The sequence below is a fragment of the Corythoichthys intestinalis genome, chromosome 20, assembly GCF_030265065.1.
Source record: "Corythoichthys intestinalis isolate RoL2023-P3 chromosome 20, ASM3026506v1, whole genome shotgun sequence".
NCBI lineage: Eukaryota > Metazoa > Chordata > Actinopteri > Syngnathiformes > Syngnathidae > Corythoichthys > Corythoichthys intestinalis.
This window is the reverse complement of record NC_080414.1, coordinates 20,521,918-20,540,715: the sequence shown is the minus strand read 5'-3', so window position 1 is coordinate 20,540,715 and position 18,798 is coordinate 20,521,918. Positions and strand designations below refer to the sequence as shown.

At 38.5% G+C, this 18,798-nt stretch overlaps 1 protein-coding gene across 1 annotated transcript in view; it reads right to left on the bottom strand.

Moving 5' to 3' along the window:
* Nucleotides 1–1,070: 1,070 nt before the first annotated feature.
* Nucleotides 1,071–18,798, bottom strand: part of htr5ab (5-hydroxytryptamine (serotonin) receptor 5A, genome duplicate b) — a 32,851-nt gene continuing 15,123 nt past the window's right edge. The window contains exon 4 of the mRNA XM_057823967.1: nucleotides 1,071–1,920. Within this exon, the coding sequence (XP_057679950.1) occupies nucleotides 1,588–1,920 (333 nt within the window). The 3' untranslated portion in view covers nucleotides 1,071–1,587. The remainder of the gene's footprint in view (nucleotides 1,921–18,798) is intronic.

The following is an 18,798-nucleotide window of genomic DNA, read 5'->3' as shown; positions in this document are numbered from 1 at the left end:
CTAATATCAGTAATACAATGCGCCGCCAGGGACTCAAATCCTGCACTGCCAGAAGTGTCCCCATGCTGAAGCCAGTACACGTCAAGGCCCATCTGCGGTTCGCTGGAGAGCATTTGGATGATCCAGAAGAGGACTGGGCGAATGTGTTATGGTCAGATGAAACCAAAATAGAACTTTTTGGTAGAAAGACAGGTTCTCGTGTTTGGAGGAGAAAGAATACTGAATTGCATCCGAAGAACACCATACCCACTGTGAAGCATGGGGGTGGAAACAACATGCTTTGGGTCTGTTTTTCTGCAAAGGACCAGGACGACTGATCTGTGTAAAGGAAAGAATGACTGGGGCCATGTATCGAGAGATTTTGAGTGAAAATCTCCTTCCATCAGCAAGGGCATTGAAGATGAAACATGGCTGGGTCTTTCAGTATGACAATGATCCCAAACACAGTGCCAGGGCTACAAAGGAGTTGCTTCGTAAGAAGCATTTCAAGGTCCTGGAGTGGCCTAGCCAGTCTCCAGATCTCAAAATCTGTGGAGGGAGTTGAAAGTCCGTGTTGCCCAACGACATCCCCCAAACATCACTGCTCTAGAGGAGATATGCATGGAGGAATGGGCCAAAATACCAGCAACAGTGTGTGAAAAGCTTGTGAAGAGTTACAGAAAGCGTTTGGCCTCCGTTTTTGCCAACAAAGGGTACATAACAAAGTATTGAGATGAACTTTTGGTATTGACCAAATACTTATTTTCCACCATGATTTGCAAATAAATTCTTTAAAAATCAAACAATGTGATTTTCTGGGTTTTGTTTCCACATTCTGTCTCTTGTGGTTGAGTTTTACCCATGTTGACAATTACAGGCCTCTCTAATCTTTTCAAGTGGGAGAACTTGCACAATTAGTGTTTGACTAAATACTTATTTGCCCCACTGTACGTGTCGTGTATGTGCAAAGAAATCAGACTTAACCTGCAGTATGAAGGTACGTATCTTAAATCAATTCCAATTTACAGTCTGAAAAATACGATAGCTACAAAAAATACTTTTGTGAGGTGATACTTTGACAGACCAGTAAAATGGGCAAAATACTCTCAAAACGGATGATTTTGCTTTTTGAGCACTGATTCAGGATATGTTTTTGTGGGTGTGCTCAGTCAAACTGAACTCGGATAGGGTACATTTTTATCCTTATCAGAGTCTCTTACAGGGACCGCCACTGGATAGTGTAGGTGTACCACCAACTGTGACTTCATTAAATTCCGTGCATCCGGTTTCCTTCATCAACTCCCAGCCACGATAATTGCCTCGGAAGCACCAGTCAAACTCTGCGTCGGGCCTTATTTTGTCAACCTAATGAGCGCGTTTGTCGTTCTCTGATGACTCCCCCAGCAGTCAAAGTTTCCATTTGTTCGTCTCCTGGTTTGACTTTGAACCAATTCCCGGTCGTGTCAGGTTAAGTGTTTACCGGGGTACCTCCCGAGCACTTATCCTTTTAACAAGGACATTTAGTTATCTCTTTGAAGAGTCTGACTGCGAGGTTACACAAAAAAAATGCTGAGGTAATGTGGAAGTGTCTGGAATGTGGAGTCTGCATCAACGCTGCCTGGAGAAGAGGTTCCTTAGGGCGTTGTTGTAGTTCTTGTTGAAGGCGGTGTAGATGAGCGGGTTGAAGAAGGAGTTGGAATAGCCGAGCCACAGGAAGATGCTCTTCCAGATGGGCGGGATGTCGCAAGCACACAGGGGCCCGATAAGCTCGGTGATGAAGAATGGGATCCAGCAAAGCACGAAGACGCCGATCAGGATGCCGACCATGAGCGCCGCCTTCTTCTCCTTTTGCTCGCGCCACGTGTCGCCATCTGTCTGGAAAGTAACGGTGGCGTGACGCGCCGTGAACACCATCTGGGGCTGCCGCGCTTCCTCTTTCACCTGCGGCGTTATAGAGAAGAAAAATCGATATATTTGTGAGAAGGCGCTGTTGGGGGCTGCGTAGGAATGAGAAAAGGGGTGGAAAATATGAGCAAGTGGAAGAAAACTTTGTCTGGGTTATTTAGAGAGAAGGACTTTTCAGCACGGTTGACTACCAAGATAACAGTGATGTCACCACCAGCAAGAATACTTATATACCGGTACTGATTACAGTTAAAAGAAAAAAAAAGCAGCCAGCGATTACAACAAGAAAGAAAGCGTTTGCTGCTGCTGCTGCTGCTGTTGGGTTGCTGAATCAATAATATTACGAAGTGTCGTTAGATTGTATTTTATGTTGTGAGATCCAGTTTGCCTCCGTTAAGGTAAGTAAATGAAGCCAATTGTTTGAATTCTCTTTGATGAGATGTTATGTTTTGGAGGAGCATATTAGCACTTGAGTTATTGTTAAATTGTCGTACATGAAAGCGAGCTTTGAAATTGGATTTGGATTGTATCTGTGAATATCTGTTTGATAAAACTGATTAATTACAGACTGCCCCCCTCCTTATCCGATTTTGATGTTTAGTTTGTTCAAATAGAATAAATGAGTAATTGACACAATTTATATCAGTGCTTTGCCCACAAAAAAAAGTCATTTTTATTTAAATTTGAATGAACATGACTTTTGTCTGATTTGTGTAGTGAGAAATTCTTTTATGTTTTATACTCAGAACCTTTAAGTTTTATGTGCTTAAAACAGTACAGTTGTAGACTAAAATTAAGTCAGGAAGCTATAATAAAATATTATTTCTGAAGAAAACAGTCATCCATTTTGTCTTCATTGTTACTTACAACATGCCAAAAAAAACGTCAGGTTAAATTGTGAAGGTAATTGAAAAAAGTGACATTTGAATGATGAATCGTTTAATTCATCATCCAATGAATCGATTATTAAAAAAAATAATCCCTCGTTGCAGCCAGGGGTTAATTTATGCCAGATCCTGCCGTAACAAGATCCGACACCTTTTTATTTTGGCCTCCCTGTGTTCCGGGACTTGTTTGGGCAGATCCGGCACCTCTCGTGTATAGAAAATAATAATGATATAAAAACGTTTTTAAAAATTGGATAAAATAAAATAATAATATGCATAAATTCATTTAAAGAACAAATCCCAAGAATTGCATGTTGTTTATAAAAATTGAACGTCATTTAAAAGAGTCGGAGATTTGTTGAATCACTGAAAAGCTGGAACAACAAATCATGCCCCTGACATTAAAAAAAAAAAAGGCATCTGGGGAGCAAGCAGCCAGGATCAAACGGTATTTCAACATGCCAAAAAGACAGTTGCATTAACGGTATTTTTTCTTAAAAGAAGGAAGATAGTTCAAAACGAGTCAGAAGCTGGGGCAGGAGGCTGCTACCCTGGCAGCAGCTGGTCAGGTTTAGCGCCACCCGGGGTGAGGGCTAGCTACAGCGCCAGCATTCAGCCAGGTGGACCACCAACAGCCGGAGCAACAGGCCAGTACCATTATGGGAAATTCGGGTCTGGGCTGCACAATTTGTAAGGCAGTGGGAACTGTGGGGCCAGAGAAGACGGGGGGGATGAAACTCTTAAATGAATGGGTTTGTGTTATTAATTGTAATCTCTGATGTTTTTGTTTTTTTGTTTAACAAGTTAAACCTGTTAAGAAACTAATTGCTGACTGTGTACTAAGCCTGAACGATATATCGTTTAAATGTCGCCATCGCGATGTGTGTGTGCGCGATAGTCCCATCGCAAGGACGTGTGATAGTTTATATATTTTTTAATCCACATATGCCCTGCTTTCTGCTCTGCGCACAGCCTTACACCCTCCCTCTCCCAGCTCTTTGAGCCTCAGTCACTGCAGCACTTGCTTATTAAAGTTAACGATGCTGGTATCTTTGATCTTGCCAAAGAGAGCGGACATCACAGCGTAGCAGCTGTCAATCATCGTTTAACTTGTTAAACAGTTTCTGCAAGGAAGCCGCTTTGGAATGAATGTGTGTGTGTGGAGACGTTTGAGAGGCTTTTTGTGCTGTCCAACAGCGAACTCTTGTGGTCGCTTTGCGACATGGTTTATTGTTTTCTTGCAAGTTCATTATGGCTGCACGACGTCTCGGGCTGATAATGTTGTGCTTATATGATCCTTGGACAAGATTTGTCCGTAAGTATGGTTGTTGTAAAGAATGTACATATTATGTTAGTAAGCGAAATGTTATATTTTTTGTATGAGACACTTTTTGTTTATGTTTAGTGAACCTGTATAGCGTGCTAAGCTAACGTTGTTGCTAATGCAATGCTTGTGTACTTTTATTTTGTAGTTTTACGACGGTCTAAAGAGGACAATGGTTTGAGGCCATTTTATTAATAAATCAGATGAAAAAGGAAGAAGTCTTAATTATTAAGGCGTCGTTCACTAGCTGTATAGCTTTGGAAAAAGTAGACGCTTCGGAGTGAGGACAGCATAGACAGATTTAAATGACAGTAGAGTGAAATGCCCACTACAGTCCTTATGTACCGTATGTTGAATGTATATATCCATCTTGTCTTATCTTTCCATTCCAACAATTTATTTTACAGAATATATATATAATTTACAGAAAAATATGGCATATTTTATAGATGGTTTGAATTGCGATTAATTGCGATTAATTACGATTAATTAATTTTTAAGCTGTAATTAACTCGATTAAAAATTGTAATCGTTTGACAGCCCTAATATATATATATATATATATATACATTTTTAAAAATCATACTTTGGGGAAAAAGTGAGAAAAAAACATGCCTTATATGTATCTCTTTCCAATGCTAAATCTGAATTAATACATTGAGCACACACACAAAAAAATAAAAATTTGGGGGGCAGGGTGCTCAACTTCGCGGTTTTTCACTTATCGTGGCGGGTTCTGGTCCTCATTAACCGTGAAAAACGAGGGATCACTGTACACTGTGGTCATTGTGAGTCATCCAAAGTCTTTCCAAACAGCTATTCAAATCATCTAGTGAAAATTTCTTTAAAAAACAATTTTTTTTTTTTTAAATATCGCAATATGATATCGCAAACCCCCAAAAAATCCCAGCAATATTTTTTTTTTCAATATCGTTCAGGCCTACTGTGGACTGTAAGTCCCACCTGTGGTTTCGTGTAGAGTATAGCCTAAATAATTGTAAATTGTTGTCATAACATTTATACCATGGATATTATCTGAAATTGAGGCTTGTAAGTACCACAGCATGGCAAGTGGGCATTTGCGTGTTGTTTTCAGCACCATTTTCTGTGTATGTTCCGGTACCTGTGCCTGTTTCGTCATCCCTGCGCTGTCATATGTACTTTGCGTTCCGAATTAAGCACTGGTTGCAGCCCTACTTTTAATACAAATTTACTTCATACTCAATCGACCGTAAAGTAATTGCTATCATGGCTTGGTATGACACGACTTAAGTCACTGGTTGCCACTGACAGCGCGAGACGTCCTAGATGTTCATTCGTTCGCTGCCAGCCCCTCTCTCTTCAAATGAATTGGACGTCTACTAGCGGTAAATTCATTTCAATTCACAGCAGAAGGACGACTGGCCGGCAGACGATTAGATATCTTTTTTTACAGTTGCCAAGCGGTTGTAAGCTAGATCTCAAAAAGTACATATCGCACAGCATCGGCACGTTATTTCTTCATACTCGCCGATACTAACAAAGTAATTTCAGTGCACTATCGGTACCGATACTGATGCTACAGTATAATTGGTGCAACAAGACAACGCAGTACACAAATGCTTATTCATGCTTTTCCTCGCATACTTCTTGTACTCATTAGGTCTCATAAACTTCAATTTCAATTCAGGATTAGAAATCTTGTCTGACAGGTATCTTTTTCGACTCACTAGCTGCGCTTCTTGTCTATCGATGCGTCAATCCCCGAGCCAACCCCAGAGGCTCAACAACTGGATTATAGTTGTCGAGAAGTGACAGACAGATCAACAAACAAACAGAGCTAGACGCTTGTGTTTGGCCTGTTCCGGCAAACCCTGACAAAGAAATTCGATAATGTCAATAATGTGACTTCCTTCGCTTTCTCTGGTGTCACAAGGCCAGCTCGGCTTCCTTTTGTTCAGATGTTCAAAGCGTGCGAGCTGTGCATACAAAATACACAGTCTCTTCTGTTTGCGCGACAACTTTTTCTCACTTTGGCTGTGGATTAATATGTGACACCAAGCAAGAGACAACAGAGGCAAAGAAATAAAGTGCTACCTTGAACTTGTAACACTCCCGATGTTTTATCATTTGGATATACTGTATGGTTTACAGAAAAGATGGTAGTATATTTTCAACTTAATCATATTTTTGAAAAATAATAATGGATATTATTAAGTACATCTCTAAAAGTGTGATCATTTGTGGAGAGGCTTTTTATTTGGTCAGGCTTAAGGATTAAAAAAATAAATAAATAAATAAAAGATTTATATTTTAGAAGAAAGAAGAAAATACATTGTAAGAAAAAAATGTGAATCTTACAAGACTAAAGATTTAAAATTTAACTACGGGCAAATTCATAACTGGTCGGGCATTTTTGAGATAAGACATTGAATCTTGAATCTATTCTGCACGAAAATTTGTGAATATAACACAGGGCCGGGCCCTGGGCATGGGTGAGTTAGGCGGTTGTCTATGGTGCCATTTAGTGGTGGGAGCACCAGATTGCTTTGGTGGGGGGAAATGAAAAAAAAAAACCCTGAATTTTTTTTTTTTTTTCGCGCTACGCTTCCAGAATGTTTCCTAACACATCAATTACATTTTAATAGGCTACATATAAAAAAATCTTTGCCATCTCCAACCTGGATTGTATTAGCCAGCAGCTATTTTAACAGTCCACGCTTACAGTATGTAAGCAGATCCACTTCAAGAAATAATGGCAGGAGATTAAATCAAAGGTCAATTAAATTTACGGTTTCAAAACAAAACTAAAATTATCACATAACAAAAAACTAAATAGCAAAGCTAGCAATTAATGAAAAAACTGGAACACCAGTGTTGTCACAGATTACTTGAAAAAGTAATTTAACCCTTTAAGGTCTGGGCCTATTTTGTCTGATTTTGCATGCCTTTGAAGTTGCCTTTATATTTCAAAGAAAGAATTGTTTACGATGGCCTGGTTTGGTCCCTTTTTTTGTGACACCTTGAACTTCATGTCCAAACTGTTGTTTCCTTCACTGACCAATTATAAATCATCATTTTGGGCCCAAAAAGACCAAAAATTCCACAATCGTTTTGTCAAAATTTTTAATAATAATGTCCAATTGACAACCAAACATGCGTAACGAACCGTTTTGAAACTTTGTAATATTTATTCAACATGTTAGGATTAACATTCAACCCAAAAAATTTAGAATAAATAGTCTTATATTTGACAATTCAACATAAACAACAGGTATAGCCATAGGCGTTTTTTGCCTTTATACATGCTCTAGTCAAAACAGGTTATATACAGCAGACCGAACAGTGAAAAAATATATACCATATAATATAAAAAGTGTTTAGAGGCCATCTCTTTATGAGTTTAGGTATTGCGGCCCATCACCTGATGAAAACTATGTACACACAATCAAGCTTCTTGAACACACATTTATATACACAAATTGAGAAGACTGATTGTGGGGAAAAAATATATATATAACATTGGGAAAAAAAAGTATTTTCAAAAATATTTACAATAAACAAGTTAAATTTTTTTCAGGCATGCCACTCCGAAAAGCAGCTTTGCCCTGGAATTAGACACAGGGCGACATCACACAGCCCACACTTCCATGGGGTGTCGGTCCTCTTTCCACCCTTCCATTTTCATTTCACTTTACTTTCATTGTCACTATAAATGTACATGAAAAAACGTCAGTATTTATGAAAATAATAAAGTATAAAATAAAAATATATACATCAATAAATAATAATGGAAATCTATATGTATGACAATAGAATGAATACCATAGCTGAATATGTGCTACATCCCTAATCTTCATATAGAAAGAAGAACACCACAATTATAAATTCCTGCCTTGGATACACACAGTGCACGTATGACTTTGATCTGATATGCACGTTATTATTATATACACAAACACACACTTATATTGCATCATAATTAACTTTGTCTTGCAATATCAAAAGAAACTTTCAAAAGAAACTTTTTCAGCATAAAAAAAAAAAAGTGAGTTTGCTTACCTCTGCTCGTTGATGGAGTCACCCACGTGTTCAAATCCGTCACTATCTTCACTCGAGGACTCTTCCGAAGAAGACGATGATGACGAATTTGGACCATCCTCTTCCTCAAGTTGATCAAAAAGCACAGTTGCTTGCGCTAAGTTTAGTTTTCCGTTCATTCTCAAAGTCACACAAAGTCGCTGCTCGATCCAAACGGCCGTCGCTCGCCACCTCGCTGCTTCAGAACACTCCTCCCTCTCGTTCGGTGGAACCTCGCACGGCAATTATATTTATTTAAAAAAAAAACGCATTTTGTGCTTCCACTGTGACTTCGAAAGGGTTCGTTTGATTTGTGTTTTTTTCATGGAGCTTCCGTTTTGAAAAAGGACTAGAAATGATGGAAATATAGACATAAACAAATGATCCATGCAGCGTTTTAATGTTTTTTAGAGAGGACAATAAAACTATAAAACTTAAATGACAATATCTCACGTTTCAGTTGGTCGATTGACTTCAAATAATAACGAGAGTAAACCGCAACTTCCGCACTTTAAAACGAGACCAACCAACGGCATGTGGGTGACGTAATTAAAACGTGAGGGCACTTCAAAGACGACGTGCGCTGAGGATGCGCCGGCGCGTCCTTCGACTCTCAAGGGTTAATTACTGATTACTGATTACGCCTCAAAAAAGTAATCTAGTTACTTTACTGATTACTTCATTATCAAAGTAACTAAGTTACTTTAAAAGTAATCTATCAGTTACTTTTTACCCCTTTTTCTCCCTTTGCCGCCTAAACATAATGACAAAAGAAAAATGTCATCACATGTCATTTACTTTCCGATAATTGAATTTAAAGGGGAATATCAGAATTTCGCACCAGCTTAGCCACTCCGGAGCCCTGAAACTAACAAATATCTGACAAACTGCTTGGAATTTGTTGAAATCAACTCCACCGACCGATTAAACCCCGCTAACTCTAAGATTAAGCCTAATGTCAAAACTTCTGAATTTCGGGTTATGGTTAACAGCATATCAGTGCCAATGTAAAACAATGCAAACTGACGGCACAATAATCAACAACACACAAGTGGATTGTACAGTGCAATAAACACAAAGGTGGTGGCGAGCGCGGATGGGCGTGCAGCCGTGCACATTAACAACCCGGAAGTACTCCTCTCAACACACACGCGGTCAATTTGGCCACAAAACGTGGCGGCAACTAAGCACTTTACACTCAATCGGACTTACAACACATCGTACAGATGCCAAACGAACACATCACCTCACGGCATAAATGTGCAACACGCATATGATGTAAACAAAGCTTGCCAACTTGGAGCGATGGCTGCCCGTCGTTGCTACGGCAAAGCTACGAAACGGCCGCGCATGTAGGGGGTCCAACCTTTTGCTGATACCCTCCAGAATGAAGGAAAAATACTCACCTTTATTCATGGATATCCACAGATCAACATTCTCTTGCAACGTCTCAACACATGGCGCGAATGTCCACCCGCCTCAGTCCCACAACACGTGACGTGAGACCAAAACAGGAAATAGCTAAGAGGTTGTCATGGAAACACGTACCGGGAACCTTTTATTTTAGCATTTTCTATTCAAAATGCTCTTCGTACATGACTACAATATTCTTCATTCTACATACGTTATGAGGCAATGAAAAAAATAGTAACACAGAGACACTAAGGAAACTAACTTTAATCAGATTACTGGTGTAGGAAAATGAACGCGTTAGATTACTCGTTACTGAAAAAAGTAATCAGATTACAATAACGCGTCACAAACTAACGCGTTACTGACAACACTGTGGAACACTAAATAATTAGCAGAGAAAATGACGTTTAAATGTTGTTTACATCTGTATAGCGTTGCAATGCATGCAGAGAGGCATGAGGCATGTTGTATTAGGCAGTTTTGACAGCAGGTGGCCGCAGAGGTTGTCTCTCCCAAGGGAAGTGAGAGAAGCTTCTTGAAGCAATGACGGTTTACAGCCAACTGATTCAAAGCTTCATGGTGGTTCATTTGCTCTATGGCGCTATCAACTGGTCATGAAGCCCAAAAGGCAAACACTGTTGAGAATTCTATGGCTATTTGTTTAAGAACATTAAGAATAGTTGTCAAGATTTAATTTTTTTGTTAAAATTTGGACTTAATTTTCTCAATAGTTCATTTCCCTAAAATTAAATATACAATAAAACAGTAATTTTTCCAACTTGCATGACAGATTCATTGTCGTAAACAGCCTCCAGCCTTTTTTCTTGCAATAATAACAACTTGTTTTGTACTATGGTGACTTGTGTTCTTTGTATTGATATGATTTCATGTCTTTTTCATTAGAGAGGGATGTCTTCCCGTATGAATTTGGCTCATCCATCAGTTGGAGTGACGCGTTGGCCTCGCCCGCTAATGGAATGCACTAAATCGTAAGCTGACAAGGGCCAAGTCATGCTCATTCATTTACTTCCCAAACGACTCTTCCTGTTCACTTAGGTTTCAGTCAGTTTCGGTCAATAAAATCGTGAATTGTCAGTTGTAGGTGAGTAAATTAGATTAGTAGATTAGTAGCCCCTTCGTACCTGAATTTACATGGAACTCTTTCAGTGCCATTAGCGATGCTAGACGTCCAATCATGAGGCGTCCAATTATCCTTCTACTGTGTTTTGAAATGAGTTTGTCACTAGTAGACGTCAAATCCATTTGAAGTGGGAGGGTGGCAGCGAATGAACATTCGATTGGACATCTATTGCCTTCACTGGCACCCAATGAGTTAATAGATATTCATAAAGCATTGGAGGATACATAAGTGCTTTAAAAATAGTATTGATTAAAAAAAAATATATATATACAGTGCCTTGCAAAAGTATTCGGCCCCCTTGAACCTTGCAACCTTTCGCCACATTTCAGGCTTCAAACATAAAGATATAAAATTTGAATTTTTTGTCAAGAATCAACAACAAGTGGGACACAATCGTGAAGTGGAACAAAATTTATTGGATAATTTAAACTTTTTTAACAAATAAAAAATTGAAAAGTGGGGCGTGCAATATTATTCGGCCCCCTTGCGTTAATACTTTGTAGCGCCACCTTTTGCTCCAATTACAGCTGCAAGTCGCTTGGGGTATGTTTCTATCAGTTTTGCACATCGAGAGACTGACATTCTTTCCCATTCCTCCTTGCAAAACAGCTCGAGCTCAGTGAGGTTGGATGGAGAGTGTTTGTGAATAGCAGTCTTCAGCTCTTTCCACAGATTCTCGATTGGATTCAGGTCTGGACTTTGACTTGGCCATTCTAACACCTGGATACGTTTATTTTTGAACCATTCCATTGTACATTTGGCTTTATGTTTTGGATCATTGTCCTGTTGGAAGATAAATCTCCGTCCCAGTCTCAGGTCTTGTGCAGATACCAACAGGTTTTCTTCCAGAATGTTCCTGTATTTGGCTGCATCCATCTTCCCGTCAATTTTAACCATCTTCCCTGTCCCTGCTGAAGAAAAGCAGGCCCAAACCATGATGCTGCCACCACCATGTTTGACAGTGGGGATGGTGTGTTCAGGGTGATGAGCTGTGTTGCTTTTACGCCAAACATATCGTTTTGCATTGTGGCCAAAAAGTTCAATTTTGGTTTCATCTGACCAGAGCACCTTCTTCCACATGTTTGGTGTGTCTCCCAGGTGGCTTGTGGCAAACTTTAAACGAGACTTTTTATGGATATCTTTCTTCTTGCCACTCTTCCATAAAGGCCAGATTTGTGCAGTGTACGACTGATTGTTGTCCTATGGACAGACTCTCCCACCTCAGCTGTAGATCTCTGCAGTTCATCCAGAGTGATCATGGGCCTCTTGGCTGCATCTCTGATCAGTTTTCTCCTTGTCTGAGAAGAAAGTTTGGAAGGACGGCCGGGTCTTGGTAGATTTGCAGTGGACTGATGCTCCTTCCATTTCAATATGATGGCTTGCACAGTGCTCCTTGAGATGTTTAAAGCTTGGGAAATCTTTTTGTATCCAAATCCGGCTTTAAACTTCTCCACAACAGTATCTCGGACCTGCCTGGTGTGTTCCTTGGTTTTCATATAGCTCTCTGCACTTTAAACAGAACCCTGAGACTATCACAGAGCAGGTGCATTTATACGGAGACTTGATTACACACAGGTGGATTCTTTTTATCATCATCGGTCTTTTAGGACAACATTGGATCATTCAGAGATCCTCACTGAACTTCTGGAGTGAGTTTGCTGCACTGAAAGTAAAGGGGCTGAATAATATTGCACGCCCCACTTTTCAGTTTTTTATTTGTTAAAAAAGTTTAAATTATCCAATAAATGTTGTTCCACTTCACGATTGTGTCCCACTTGTTGTTGATTCTTGACAAAAAAATTAAATTTCATATATTTATGTTTGAAGCCTGAAATGTGGCGAAAGGTTGCAAGATTCAAGGGGGCCGAATACTTTTGCAAGGCACTGTACTGAATAATGAACTGAAAAATACAGCTAAAACTTGAAAGTGCTTAAAATAAAAAAAAATTAAAGACTTTTAAAATGAATGAAAGTTGAAAACAAAAACAATTGATTAAAAATAAAAACTTAAGATTAAATTTTTAAAAACGTTTCATTTAAAATTAAATTTCTCTTCTTTATAGTTCTTTAATATATTTTTAAAATTTTGATTTAATTGTATTTTTATTAGGACTGTCAAATGTATCGCGTGAACGGGCAATAAATAATTTTTAAAATTAATCACGTGAAAATATTTGATGCAAGTAACAGTTTCAAACAGTTTACAATGACGCTGTTTTGACGCCATCATGCATTTGGGCGGAGCAGGAGACCTTCTTTTTCTTAACACGCCTAATTGAACTCAACGCAGAACATACTGGATACCAATTGCAGCCACCACTGACAGTCATGGTTGCCCAACTTCCCATCATGCATTTGGGCAGAGCAGGAGACGTTCTTTTTCAGTTAAGTCGCTACAGTATCATATAGTTTATTTTTTCTATTTGTTTATTTTTTTATTGAAAATTTTACAATTTTTATTAAAACGAAAACATTAAGAGGGGTTTTAATATAAAATTACTTTAACTTGTTCTCAAATTTATCTTTTAAGAACTACAAGTCATTCAGAAAGAATGTTAATTATGTTAATACCATCTTGTGGATTTGTTATAATAAACAAATACAGTACTTATGTACAGTATGTTAAATGTTTATGTCCGTCTTGTGTCTTATCTTTCCATTCCAACAATAATTTACAGAAAAATATGGCATATTTTAGAGATGGTTTGAATTGCGATTAATTATGATTAATTAATTTTTAAACTGTGATTAACTTGGTTAAAAATTTTAAACATTTGACAGCCCTAATTTGTTTTAATTTAGTTTTGGTTTTGGTTTTATTTTAGGAATTTCCAATCTAATAAAGCACAAAAATACTTAATTTTATGTGAAATTGTATGCAAGGGATGTAAGACGTGCCAGTTTACAATATATGCACATTTTGAGGAAAAAGTGCCAAAAATTGTTTAATGACCTTGGCGCTGATTCCATTTCCAATTAGTTCCGCAAGACCGCCCGTTTCCATTTGTGGCAACTTTTGAATTCTGAATGATTACGGCCTTATTTTGCATTTTGCGGGAAACATTTTCTGCCCGAAAGTCACTTTCACAAAGACTCCATTTTCACTATTTAATCTTGCTTTTTCAATTAAATGAACGTCCGACCTTTCGTACGCGCAGATGAGCGAGCGGCGAGGTGCGCAAAGGCCGACACGCTGATATTTATATCCTATCACGCCCACGCACCTGAACAGCACGCGGCAAATGATTCTCATTAGGGCCCGTATACCTTCACGTGCGCAAAAAGACTTCACTCCATAGCAACTCGCATTTGCGGGGGTTTTTAATCGTCACTTTATGGAAGCAGTTAAAAGCGGTATATCAGGGAACAAGTTGCGGAGCACGCGAATGTTACATTTTTTCAAGGTATAAAGTTGTAATATTAAGTAAATAATGTTAAATAATGACAGTAAAAAGGTTAAAGTGCCTGTGAAAGCATTAAAAAAAAATCTTAAATTTCATTATTATGGGAATCAAAATCATATTTTGAAACGATTCGACGTGTACAACAATTTGGCAAAGACCAGATGACGAGAAATTAGTCTTTTGTCTGACTGCCGTTTAGACCCGCCTGTCATTATAGCGCTCTCGCGTCCCCAGCTGGATGATGACGTCGGCAGGGTCACAATTTCCATCTGATTTAGAATTCCGCCCATTTAGGGGGATGATTCAGAACGAGGAAAATACGAGTCTGGCTTTTTGTCATTTCCCTGCCACGGCTTCGGAGACGGAGGAAAGAGCGTAAACAAAACAGGAGGCGTGACAGCTAGCAGACATGCTAACCCGAACCGAGCAGCTTTTCCAAGTCTTATTCTCGCCTTTCGAAAACGAAAAATCACACAAAACTACCCCGACTCATGTCACACACGGCGGCGGGGTTGATTGTCTTCACAGATCGGCCAGCCTCACGGCGGCGAGTAAGTTATAGCTCATCGTTCTGCTGCGGCCACAGTGGGCTGGCGGTGCTTGTTGCCGGGAATGAACGCCGAAAATAGCCCATTTTCGGTGGACAAATCAGCCGACGTCGGAGCGGGGGGCCGCTGTTGGCCAAGCCGACGAAAGTGCATTCTCGGCGGGCACGCAAATTGGACCGAGCAGGCTGAATCAGCCAGCCAAACCGGCTGACGTCGGAGCGGAGGTCTGCTTGTGGCCAAGCCGAGGAAAGCGCATATTCGGCGATCAAGCGAATAGGACCGAGGTGGTGGAAGTGACTAGAGGTGGGAATCTTTGGGCACCTAACGATTTGATTACGATTACGATTATTGATGCACCACAACCCCGGCTTTTAATTTTTTGTACACCAGTTCCAAAATTGTTCAAAAATCCTCTCAGGCTAAACAAACTACTATTTCAGAATCGAGTTAACCGTAAAAAACAGTAAATAAAGTCCCCATTCTGTATCGGCAGCTTCAAATTACATTCAGTTAATTTAATGTTGTGAATCAACCGTTAAAGTTGTTAAAATTGCTCCCGTTATTCCATAAATTCCCTTCTGTCTTCTTTTGACGTGAACATTTTAAAACTGTTACATCATTTAAAGATAGATTCAAGTCAAGATTTTGCTGATTCGGGTTTTTTGTTGTTGTTGTTGTTGTTGATAAAAAGTAATTAGGTTCGCTACAACAGAGCCTTCTAGAGAAGTCTACTGCTTTAAGATGGGGCCTGTTTACCAGCGCGGGAAAGTCTGTCATTTCGCATCTAGTTCTTGGTATATGATCTAACACGGCCGTTGTCTGTATTTCACATCTAGTTCTAGATATATGTGATATCTACCATAGCCGTATGTTGCCGTATGTTTGTAGCAACTAGCAACTGGGCGCTGTTTGTAGCAGCTGACGGCCGCAGTCAGGCATTATTGTTGTTTTTTTTTTTTTCATCTAGCGGCATGAGTTCAAAATATATACTCTAGGTCCGTTCCTCATTGCGTCCTGAAGACCGCGCTGACTGTGTTTTATTTCCGCTTTACCTGGTATAATTCAATAATCGGAATTTGGATGTTTGTGAATCGTTCTCTAATCTTCCACGGCCGAATCGCTAATAAATTAAGAATCGGAAATTTCGCACGCGTCTAGAAGTGACCATGGTGTGGGACAAGTAAGGGTGTGCCAAAAAATTTATTTTTAGATGCATCGCGATTTGACACGTGACGATTCGATTACGATTCGTAAATGTTCAAAAACGATGATTTTCCCTAATAACTTTATGACAGCCGCTAGTACTGGAACGAAAGTCAAGACACGTCTGTTGCTGGGCACCTTTAACGGATGCACGCACACACAACGTTATGATTGATGCAGCTGGTGACTGAGCGAGAGATTTACTCCTTTTCAAAGGACTTGAAAATAAATTTGTGTATGAGACAGGCAGGGACCCAGCAATCATGCTTCTGTGCGCAAGTTATTTTTTTAGAGCGAGAGGGGAAGAGAGCTAGTTTTTTGTTCCTTGCCTTTCAGTTGTCCAGCAGTAGGTTCAAGTCGTGTAAATTGGAAAATGTTCCGAGTGTGTTGCTAAGTCTAGTGTGCGTTTATAAGAGGGGAGTACACTGACCCTCTTGTACTGTTTAGCCTTAATTGTTGTTGTGTTTGAGATGTTACTAGTTAGCACCACGCGCTATGCTAATTAGCGACATTTGGTGGTGTACAAAAGTTATTCCAGATGGAGAGCGTTTAAAACCAGGATTAAGTACAGCTGTAACACTACAAACTTGCGAAATACTGCAAAAATCTGTGAAAACAAAGTATATTTTTATGGTCTTATTTCTGAAGGCTCTTTGTTAGTTTCCAGAAAATGTGGAATGCATTCCACCAGTGTAAATTTTATTGTATTGTTGGGAGTAATAATTACTGCATTTGAAACAGCTAATGTTTTTGCACATTGTTGTGAAAAAGAGAATTTCAAGGTCAGCTGTGTGTTGTATAGGCATGTTGAGAAATACGTACTGCCTTGAAAATGGTGAATGTTTTTGCGCTTTCTTGTTAAAAAAAAAAAAAAAGTTTATGGGTAACAATAATTTAGTGCCAGTTTTGATTTAGACCAAGAGTCCCCAAACTTTTTCCTGTGAGGGCCACATAACTTTTCCCTTCTCTAATAAGGGGACGGGGTCAGTTTGTAACAGAAAAGGTGTGACGATTGCAGGAGTGCCGAAATGTAAAAATTAGGGCTGTCAAACGATTAACATTTTTAATCAAGTTAATTACAGCTTAAAAATTAACTAATCGCAATTCAAACCATCTCTAAAATATGCCATATTTTTCTGTAAATTATTGTTGGAATGGAAAGATAAAACACAAGATGGATATATACATTAAACATATGGTACATAAGTATTGTATTTGTTTATTATAACAATAAATCAACAAGAAGGCATTAACATTATTAACATTCTGTTAAAGCGATCCATGGATAGAAAGACTTGTAGTTCTTAAAAGATAAATGTTCGTACAAATTATAGAAATTTTATATTAAAACCCCTCTTAATGTTTTTGTTTTAATAAAATTTGTAAAATGTTCAATCAAAAAATAAACTAGTAGCCAGCCATTGTTGATGTCAATAATTACACAATGCTCATGGGTGCTGAAGCCCATAAAATTAGTTGCACCCAAGCGACAGCAGAGGGCGACAAAACTCTAAAAAAAACACAAGTAACAAGTTGAAATTGCAATGTGCTGTCATTTTAATCTGTGTGAGCCGGGCATGTGCGTTAATTGCGTCAAATATTTTAACGTGATTAATTTTAAAAATTAATTACCGCCCGTTAACACGATAATTTTGACAGCCCTAGTAAAAATGTATTGTTTTTTAGAAAGCCACAATCAAATAACCCTTTCTGAATTCTTCACGGAACAAAAGTAAATAAAATAAAAATAATAATATAATATAATATAATATAATATAATATAATATAATATAATATAATATAATATAATATAATATAGTATGATAATAACACTCTAATTAAATGGATCAGGATCGGGTCCGATCACGTCATTTTCAAATTATCGGAATCGGCAAAAAAATATCGGCCATGCCTTTTTTTAATATACATATATATATATTTTTTAATTAAATCATTTACTAATTGTATTTAACGTTACAGACATAATGTGTTACATTCATCCAGTCTTTAGTCAAGGCTTAAGGTAGGGTTATCAAATTTATCCTGATAATGGAGGTAATTAATTTTTTAAAAAATGTATCACGTTAAAATATTTAACGCAATTAATGCATGCACTGCATGACCCACTCACGCATTGTCGCGCTCAATATGTAATGGCGCCGATTTACCTATATAGAGAGATAAAAGGCAACGTAAAATGAGTAGAGCGAATTTTGGCAGCCTTTGGAGCCTTTTTTTAATTGGCTAAAGCCTTACAATCCCTCTCCCTTCGATTAGAAATATCATGGTAAGCAATGTGGGGAAGCAAGGTAGCAATTGATCTTTTTCTTAACACCTTATGTTATTTCTCAACGCAGAGAAGATATATCAATTGGTAGCACTACGCACAGTCATGGTTCCACTTCCCATCATGCATTTGGGCATAGCTACAGTATCATTTACTGAAAGCTCAACAAATACACTAGATGGCAATATTTAGTCACAATATACAAAGTCACAAGTCTTTCTAACCGTGGATCCCTCTCACAGAAAGAATGTTAAAAATGTAAATGCCATCTTGAGGATTTTTTGTCATAATAAACAAATACAGTACTTATGTACTGTATGATGAATGTATGTATTCGTCCGAGTTTTATTCATTTTTTTCTTAATGCATTGCCAAAATGTATATGATCAGGAGAAATTATCGGGAATGATTGGAATTGAATCGGGAGCAAAAAAAAAGCAATCGGATCGGGAAATATCGGGATCGGCAGATACTCATACTAAAACAATCGGGAGCAAAAAAACATGATCGGAACAACCCCAATAATAACCAAATAACCCTCTCTGGGTTCTTCACAGAAAAAAGCCAGGAAATAAATAACACTATTGAAAAAAATAAAATAAAATAAAAAAAATTTGTTCAGGGGGATGGACCAAATGTGGCCGCGGG